The following is a 10,124-nucleotide window of genomic DNA, read 5'->3' as shown; positions in this document are numbered from 1 at the left end:
CCAGGTTTGGAGAAGTTGGACATGTCATGATATCTGTCTCTCTTTTTGCATGGTAAAGTCTAAGTCTTAACTTACAAATGTAGATATACGCAACCTGTTTTTACCGACACATTTTTCTGAAGTGTTCCTGAGCCGACATAGTAATATAAAGAATATATCTGTAAAGAATCTTGGAGTTGTTTTTGATCAGGATTTGTCCTTTAACGTCCACATAAAACAAATTTCGAGGACTGCATTCTTCCACTTACGTAACATCGCTAAAATCAGACGCATTGTCTCTCAGGCGGATGCAGAAAAACTAGTCCACGCATTTGTTACGTCAAGGCTGGACTATTGTAACTCTTTGTTATCAGGCTGCTCCAATAAGTCTCTAGAACTTTGCAGTTATTCAGACTGCTGGCACGTTTTCTGACAGGAACCAAGATCAGAGATCACATTCCCCATTTTGGCTTCCTGCATTGGCTACCTTTAAATCTAGAATAGAATTTAAAATTCTTCTCCTTACTTACAAAGCTCTTCATGGTCAGGCACCATCTTACTAAAAGAGCTCATATACCTTATTACCCCTCTAGAACACTGCGCCTCAGGACGCTGGGTTCCTTGTGGTTCCTATAGTTTCCAAAAGTAGATTGGGAGCCAGAGCTTTCAGCTATCAGGCTCCTCTTCTGTGGAACAAACTACCTTTCTGGGTTCGGGAGGCAGACACGGCAACACCTTTAAGAATAGACTTAAGAACTTTCCTTTTGATAAAGCCTATAGTAGGGCTGGCTCAGGTCATCCCTAGTTATGCGCCATAGGATTACACTGCCGGGGGACCCACCGAGGTTATGCCTAGCCAGGCACGGTATTGGTGCTGGATATCTTTCCTGATATGGACTGAATAATGTGTTAAGAATGAAAGGATGCCACATCATTAATGGAAATGAAAACTATCAACCTACAGAGGACTGAATTCAAAGACATCCCCAAAATCAAAGCGAAAAAATTATGTGGCAGGCTACTCCATTTTGCTAGAATTTCTTTGTAGCAACTCATAATGGTATTCAGTAGTTTGTATGGCTTCCATGTGCTTGTATGCATGCCTGACAATGTCGGGGCATGCTCCCAATGAGATGAAGGATGGTGTCCTAGGGGATCTCCTCCCAGATCTGGACCAGGGCATCACTGAGCTCCTGGACAGTCTGAGGTGCAACCAGGCGGCATCGGATGGACCGAAACATAATGTCCAAGAGGTGTTCTATTGGATTTAGGTCAGTCGAGCATAGGGGCCAGTCAATGGTATCAATTCCTTCATCCTCCAGGAACTGCCTTCATACTCTGCCATATGAGGCTGGGCATTGTCGTGCACTAGGAAGAACCCAGGACCCACTGCACCAGCGTAGGGTCTGACAATGGGTCCAAGGATTTCATTCTGATACCTAATAGCAGTCAGGGTTCCATTGTCTAACCTGCAAAGGTCTGTGCATCCTTCCAGGGATATGCCTCCCCAGACCATCACTGACCCACCACCAAACCGGTCATGCTGAATGATGTTGCAGGCAGCATAACATTCTCCACGGCGTCTCCAGACCCGTTCACGTCTATCACATGTGCTTAGGTTAAACTCTGATCTGTGAAATCAGAGCACCAGTGGCAGACCTGCCAATTCTGGTGTTCTGTGGCAAATGCCAGCTCCATGGTGCCGGGTAGTGAGCACAGGGTCCACTACAGGACATCGGACCCTCAGGCCACCCTAATGAAGTCTGTTTCTGATTGTTTGGTCAGAGACATTCACACCAGTGGCCTCCTGTAGGTCTTTTGTAGAGCTCTGGCAGTGCTCATCCTGTTCCTCCTTGCACAAAGGAGCAGATACTGGTCCTGCTGATGGGTTAAGGACCTTCTGCATCCCCCCTGTCCAGCTCTCCTAGAGTAACTAACCATCTCCTGGAATCTCCTCCATGCTCTTCAGGCTGTGCTGGGAGACACAGCAAACCTTCTGGCAATGGCCCATATTGATGTCCCACCCTGGAGGAGTTGGACTACCTGTGCAACCTCTGTAGGGTCCAGGTACTGCACCATGCAACCCGTAGTGATACTGACTCTAGCCTAATGCAAAACTAATGAGAAATTGGTCAGAAAAGATGAGGAGGAAATACAATGTCAGTGGCCTCCACCTGTAAAACCATTCCTGTTTTGGGGGTCGTCTCATTGTTGCCCCTCTAGTGTACCTGTTGTTAATTTCATTAACACCAAAACAGATGAAAATGATTAACAACGCCCCCAGCCACTTACCTGACCAGATCAATATCCCAGAAGTTAAACTGACTTGATGCTATACTCTGATTAAAAAGTGTTCTTTTAATTTTTTTGAGCAGTGTATATTAGTTAGTATAGAGTTTTAATCATTTTTTTCAGAAAAATCTTAAACTTATTTAGAATTATTTGTTTTGTTAATACATTACTAGAATGTATCTTGTTAATGTTGTGATCCTTGCTAGTGAATGCTTCAACCATGAGTAAGTAGGCTACACAGTAAATTTTTGAAGAGTGAGCACAGTGTGTTTTATTTTAAAAATTCACTGGATTCCCAACACTGTTTCTGTGTCTGAGTTCTGGCTAGCTCGAACACAGAACAGAAAGGAAAGCCATTTCTGGGATGCTTCTGAACTGCGCTGCAGCTACTGAAGGAATCATGCTCATGTTGGAATCCTTCTGTTCCACTCACAGGCTACAAGGTCAGAGGTAGTAGTTAGAGATGGTAAGAAGGGAAGCCTCAAACTGCTATGCTACTGCCTGATGCCTTGGCTGACCCTGTTCATGTCCCTGTGGTCGCTGCAATTCCCATGGCCAGTACTTCTCTTGCTCTGTTGCCCTGCGCCAGCGAGGACAACTCCTGCTGTAACGGCTACACAATGCTTACAGTAGAAGTGTCCTTTTGCGTGGCTGTGTCAAAAGAGTTAACCTAACTCTGTATTCAATTTTGATTTAAAATTTTGTAGTGGTGCATGAATTACAATCAACAGTGATGTATCATACATGGGGGGATTTTTGTCTGTTTTGACAAAGTTATATACAATATTTACAATAAGAAATTGGGCTATACTAAGTTTCATTGTTTGATTTGTGATTGTGCTGTGTACTAATACTCTGTATTTACTGCAAGTTGAGCTTTACATTTCTGTAAAATTAAAATAAAGACATATTTTGCTATTAACATGTATTTACATATTTACAGAATACATAACTTTTAAGCAAAAACATAATGTTTCAGTCTTTCAATAACATTTGAATCATTCACAAAATAAATCTATTAAGTAACTGTATTTTTTTTTTTACACAAAAGCAATCATTTTCTTCAACTGAAATACTTTCATATCTCTTTGGACAGCACATCATAAATATTTGCGTTGAGGGTGCTAAGGACGGTAACAAACATAATGGCTGTGAAATGTCTGTGGATCTTACAGAATCTTTATCTGGATACTTTAATCCTATTTACAGAGTTACATAAACAAAAGACATAATGATTCATTACAAAAGAGCATTCATTCAGTGTTCGTACTTTTATGTATATAATATACGTTTGTTTGAGTCAATTGTCAAGAAAAGTTATTTCTGACACAATGGCGAGCATGTTTTAGAAGTAAATATTTCATATAAGAATTTTCGGATCTCTTTGGACTGCACACCATAAATAATGGTGTTGAGGCTGCTAGGGACAATTGTAAACATTATGGCAGAAAGTTTTCTGTACTCTGAGTACTGAGGGAAACGATGCAGGATAATTACAACAAATCCACTGATCAACATGATTAGATACACAACCAAGTGAGTGCTGCAGGTCTTCAAGGCTTTACTGTTCAAAGACTTGTTTTTACTGGTCAGACAAACCACTGCAATCTTAGTGTAAGTGAGAACCATGCTGCCTATAGAAACTACGAACAGGGCTACAGTAAATGTGAGGCCATAGACATTATTAATAAACACACTCTCACATGAGAGTTTAAACAAGGAGGCATTGTCACAGAAAGGATTCATGATCATAGTCCTGCATCGGTTCAGCCGTATGGTCAGCCCAAGAAGAATCCCAACCAAAACAAAGGACACACCCCAGGCAAAAACTGTCAGCTTCATTACCATCTTGTTAGTCATTATTGTTGAATAGCGTAGTGGATAGCAGATGGCCACATATCTGTCAAAGGCCATAATCATAAGCACAGTGTGGGAAGTGGTACCAAACAACTGTGTAATGAAAGCTTGGACCACACATGCATAATAAGTGATGAGACGCTCAGAAGGAGGCCGCAAAATATCTGCAAGCAAACGGGGAAAAATATGAGTAGTCCCGATTATGTCACTGAGTGACAGGTTGCAAAATATGAGATACATAGGCTGGTGAAGTTTTTTGTTAATAAAAATCAGAACTGAAATGCCAATATTCATAACGACTGAAACAATGTAGAAAATTAACAACAAGAAAAAGAAAGGGTAAATGTAATCCTTTGTGATATTTAAACCTTCCATCTGGAGTGTGTAGCTGTTGTAGGTGTAGTTTTCCATCAACCTGAAATAAAAATAACAATATTCTTTGAATGTTAGGATATTGATAGACTTGTAGCAATCCAGACGTCAAAGATACTTGATGAATTAAATGACAAGAGTGACTGCTCAACAAAGCGTGGAAAAAATGAAGGTTTTAGGCTTGTAATACAATAATACCTATGACTTAGGTTCATAAGCCTTTAGTTATCACTACTGTCAGTCAATCCTCTCCAGCAACTATCAAGATCTATTTTTTTCCATCCTCCCTCCCTCCCTGGATTCCTACCAGTTTGCATATCAGGCCAACCGGTCCACAGATGATGCAATCTCCACTGCCCTCCACTCATCTCCCATTCATGTTAAGCGTGTTTGTTGTTTTGCAAGTAAGGAGAACTCCAAGTCGAAAGTCTGTTTTAAAAAATGTATTTGAGCATTGAAGAATTAAAAGCACATGTACATGGACTCTCTTTGTTCTGGAAACCACAGTTCACTGACTCTAAGAGTAAGCAAATTGCTGCAGCCAACGTCCCAAAAAGAAGTGTAGCACAGTATTTATATGAGAATGTGCTACTATCTTATTAGTCTAGAGGTGCTGAAGGGGAGGAGCCATGGTTTAAACTTAGCTCCCCCCTGATTGGTCCATCTCGAGCAACCTGCAACCTGGGGAGGAAGAGCCCTACCCTTCTTCTCCTGACTGTTAACTTCCTTTCACATTAAGAGCATGCGATTATGTTACACCCCGATCATCGGGGCCATAGGCTAAATGTCGTAAAGCGTAAGTGGAAAGAATTACAGGTGAATCAAGTATGAAAAAGGTCAAGTATGTTTGGTTTTAAAAAATTTCATTCGCAAGGAGGCTAAGCCAGGCACAAAACAGGAGCTCGTCGAGGTCATACAGACGTCAACAGATTTATCTCTGGACTTTCAAAAGTTGTGCAGTGTATTATTATAATGGAAGGGGGCATAGTGGAAAATAAACAGTGGTGTCCATGTAGAATAAAAACATAACATATACAATGCAAACTTTATTAAACCCAAACATACTTGACTTATTTCATACACAACTCTTTCCATTTACGCTTTACGCCATTTAGCCTATGGAATGGACGAAAATGAAAAGGAGTCATTAATGTTCAGGAGCACACTCAAATCACAAGGCTACTGTATAGTATACAGTACTCAAACCAGCTGCATTTTCCGCTCTGTGATTTATATGACACTGGGAGACGAAAAGGCCCATCAAGTGCAAACAAAAGGTGGAGCAATGAGAATGCTAATGAGGTGTTTGTATGGTTTACCTGGCCTAAAGCGTGCACTACAGTAAATACCTGCATAACAAAGGGCTTCCAAAACGCTCGTCTCTGCAGCTCTATGTCGCGCACGACAACAACAAGCCCTCCCCTCCAAATAAACTGTTAATTAAAAAAAAACTCTCGCTTGTATCGGCAGGTCTGACACACAGGCCTGGCAGCCCCGAGATGTCCGAACCGTTTTTTGTAACTTTTTTAAGGGTAGTTTGTTGTTTACATGTAGATGAGCGAGAGAGAGTGCGCGAGCACAAGAGAAGAGACGCTATACAGTAATTATGTAAAGACTAGTGGTGGCCATAGATTAATTGCGCCAATCGAACAGCTGATTGCCCATTTTATTTTTTTGGTTTTTTTTTTATGCCGGCCGGCATAGCGCGACCAGCTTTTCCCCGAGTAAACAAAGGCAGCTGTCCAGGTGGAAGCGACATTTAAAAAACAACAACAAGAAAAAACACGAGAAAAGCACAAAAACTCTCTAAAATCAACATTGCTAGAGAGATCAGGACTCCACAGAGTTACAGTGAAGAAAACAAAAACGAACAAAAGAGAAAAAAGTCAAAAAGTCAAAAAGCAACCTGAAAGGCTGGAACAGCTTGTGAATAGATTATGTTTGATATTTTTTTTATCGCCCGATAGAGTCTCACGTTAACGCAAAACGGCCCACCACTAGTAAAGACAGAACAGCCTAGATGTTGTTGATTTGGAAATGGTGACATGTTAGATAAAAACACCTTAAATTTATTTCAATTCATGAACATGCTCAAATCATAAGCATACTGTATAGTATCAGTAGTCAAACCAGCTGCATTTTCCGCTCTGTGATCTGGTGACATTGGGAGACCAATAAGCCCATTACTGTAAGCACAAACAAAAGGTTGAGCAACGAGAATGCTAACGAGGTGTGTAAGCTACGTCATCTCCAGGTAGAACAACTGTAAAAAAAGTTCTGTGAGAGAAGCGCCATTTCCTGGTCATACCCTGTAATTACATGAATGGGTGGAGTTAGAGTAAAAAATAGACACGCCCAGGAGAAGGAGGGGGGTCACTCGCCACGGAACTTGGCAGGCAGTTGGCTGGAAGTCGGCTGAAAGACGGCTGCCATTCAGCGGGGTTCAGCTGAACGGGAACTTTTGAGTTGCTACTACGTACCACCAAATTTATATTTATATTGATATTCTGTTTATACTGTTCATTCTCATTCCAGTATTGGCAATATTTATCAATTTATATCTCTGGACTTGCCACTGTCTCTCTATTCTCGGATGTTCTTTTAGCTCGATATATTTCTGTATATATATATCTAATTTTTTTTTTATTTATATTTTACATCTTCAAGTATATTTATATTCATGTTTAGTGCTGTTTGCACCGGGATAAGAGGGAAACACAATTTTCAATTCTCTGTAGGTCCTGTACAATATAGCAGTATGATAATAAAGTTGACTTGACTACATTTTTAATGAAAGTTCACACAAGGATGTCACTTACAGTATGGCCTTATGTGTGATGTAATATCAAGAGATCAATGTGATGTCCATAGCAACCATCAACAAGCACCATGAACTTGTTTAAGAATCATACGCCTCAGCCACCTCCCTCAAACTGTTTGTCGAGAAACTTTGTTTGTAAAACTGGTTAACTGCTACATAATATGTTGATTTTTTTTCACAAAGTGGTGAACCTTCTTCCCCTTGCTGTGAATGACTTATAAGGATGCCCCTTTCATACCCAATCATTTACCAATAACCTGTTACCTGTTGAATGATCTAAACAGGTTGTTTTTTTTAAGCATTTCACAACTTTACAGTCTTTTGTTGCCCATGTTCCAACATTTTGAACATGTTGCTGACATCAAATGACAACAGCAATAAAATTGTTTATGAATCAATGTCTCCATCCACTTCCATCTAAACTTATCCTTTTTACTACTAATAATTACAACAAATGTGATTATCTATTTTTTTCTAGGGCTCACATGAATGCAAAGGTGTTTGAGACTCATGAAAACATCATGCTGTATGACAAACACAACGAGGCAGCCAGGCAGCCTAAAGTAAAGCCAGCTGACTGAAACACCTAATTTTGTTCCAACTCAGTTACAAAAAAGAAGCTGTGTCAATTGTAAATTTATTCTGAGAAGACAATGACCATGATTTTCAAGAACAATCTGAGATGTGGACTCAGCGCCGGTCCTGGCCACATTTGCGCCCTGGGCGACCCCCCCGAGGCGAACATTTTCTCGTGCGCCCTAACGGCCGCCCGTGCGCCCCTGGATGCTGCCGTGCGCCCTGATGCGTGCGCCCCATCGGTCTGTCCGACGCCCCCTCTGCCTTGTCAACACCCCACTCCCGGGCGCCCGTCCGTAACTTAATGAGCGGTACCGAAATTTGCCGAGGTTTTTGCTTTTTCGGGCGTTCGTGCGCCCCCCACGGAGAGAATGCGCCCTGGGCGGCCCCAACTTACCCATAGCTAGGACCGCCCTGTGTGGACTCATAAGACCACAGCATACTTTTCCACTTTCGTCAATCCTTCACATGGGCCCGGGTTCGGAGAAGTTGGCCCGTTTCTGGATGTCATTGATATCCCCTTTTCTCTTTGCATGGTAGTCTTGCAACTTGTTTTTACTAACGTTTTTTTAAAGTGTATCTGAGCCCATCAAGTAATATCTTTCTACAATAATATTGGTCTTTTGTAATTTGCTTTGGATAAAAGGGTCAGCTACATGACTAAATGTAAATGTAAATTTTGTTTTTTCATTTAGTTGCATATAATTTGCACACTAATAGGTATTGTCTCAGAATACAACTTGCCCAATGATCACAAACACATGTTATTAATTTTTTTTACACAATAGCAAGCTTTATCTTGGACAGCACACCATCATAATTGGCGTTTAGGGAGCCAGGGACTGTAACAAAGAGAATGGAGAAAGTTTTCTGTATTCGCATATTGAGGGATTTCTGTAAAATATACAATGTCACAGAAAAATCTTAACATATTTTGTTTTATTTGGTGTTCCATAACCTTTGAGAAAAGCAAGAAGAATCATTGCGAAAGAGCATTCATTCAGTGTTTGTAGTTTTATATATTATATCTTATACACATTTAGTTGATCGGTTGTCAACAAAAGTTTCTTACACGATGACAAGCATTTTTTGAACTGAAATATTTAATATAAGGATTTCCTGATCTCTTTGGACTGCACACCATAAATAATGGTGTTGAGGCTGCCAGGGACAATTGAAACAGTAGCAGAAAATTTTCTGTAGTCAGAGTACTGAGGAAAACGATGCAAAAAATTACAACAAAAACAGTATGGCAGAAAGTTTTCTGTACTCTGAGTACTGAGGGAAACGATGCAGGATAATTACAACAAATCCACTGATCAACATGATCAGATACACAACTAGGTGAGTGCTGCAGGTCTTCAAGGCTTTACTGTTCAAAGACTTGTTTTTACTGGTCAGACAAACTACTGCAATCTTAGTGTAAGTAAAAACTATGCTGCCTATAGAAGCTGTGAGCAAAACAACAGTAAATGTGAGGCCATAGATATTATTAATTAACACACTCTCACATGAGAGTTTAAACAAGGAGGCATTGTCACAGTGCGAATTCTTGATCATAGTCCTGCATCGGTTCAGCCTTACGGTCAGACCAATAAGAATCCCAACGAAAAAAAAGGCTGATCCCCAGGCAAAAACTGTCAGCTTCATCATCATCTTGTTAGTCATTATTGTTGAATAGCGTAGTGGATAGCAGATTGCCACATATCTGTCAAAGGCCATAATCATGAGCACAGTGTGGGAGGTGGTACCAAAAAACTGTGTGAGGAAAGCTTGAACCACACATCCATAATAACTGATGAGACGCTCAGAAGGAGGCCGCAAAATGTCTACAAGCAAACGAGGCAAAACACGAGTAGTTCCAATAACATCACTGAGTGACAGGTTGCAAAATATGAGATACATAGGCTGGTGCAGGTTCTTGTCAATAAAAATAAGAACTGAAATGCCGATATTCATAACCATGGAAACAATGTATAAAATTAACAACAAGAAAAAGACAGGGTAGATGTAATCCTTTGTGATATTTAAGCCTTCTATCTGGAGTGTGTAGCTGTTGTAGGTGTAGTTTTTTATCAACCTGAAATAAAAATAACAATATTCTTTGATCATAAGCACAGTGTGGGAAGTGGCACCAAACAACCTTGTAATGAAAGCTTGGACCACACATGGCATAATAACTGATGAGACGCTCAGAAGGAGGCCGCAAAATTCTGCAAGCAAACGG

At 40.6% G+C, this 10,124-nt stretch overlaps 1 protein-coding gene across 1 annotated transcript; it reads right to left on the bottom strand.

Moving 5' to 3' along the window:
* Positions 1-9,000: 9,000 nt before the first annotated feature.
* LOC113744390 (olfactory receptor 52N5-like) lies at positions 9,001-9,862 on the bottom strand. Its single transcript, XM_027273788.1, has 2 exons — positions 9,138-9,862; positions 9,001-9,094 (listed from the first exon to the last, which is right to left on the bottom strand). Exons 1-2 carry the CDS (start codon positions 9,860-9,862, stop codon positions 9,001-9,003), a joined length of 819 nt encoding a protein of 272 aa, XP_027129589.1.
* Positions 9,863-10,124: the final 262 nt, after the last annotated feature.

This window comes from Larimichthys crocea, chromosome XXII (genome assembly GCF_000972845.2).
Source record: "Larimichthys crocea isolate SSNF chromosome XXII, L_crocea_2.0, whole genome shotgun sequence".
In the NCBI taxonomy this organism is placed as follows: domain Eukaryota; kingdom Metazoa; phylum Chordata; class Actinopteri; family Sciaenidae; genus Larimichthys; species Larimichthys crocea.
This window is presented reverse-complemented; position numbering and strand designations above follow the sequence as displayed.

Coding starts and splice junctions, on each gene's coding strand:
- LOC113744390 (XM_027273788.1), bottom strand. CDS start 9,862: ATGGTTATGAATATCGGCATTTCAGTTCTTATTTTTATTGACAAGAAC. Junction 9,095..9,137: donor CTTTCTGCCATACTGTTTTT/GTTGTAATTTTT, acceptor CTCTGACTACAG/AAAATTTTCTGCTACTGTTT.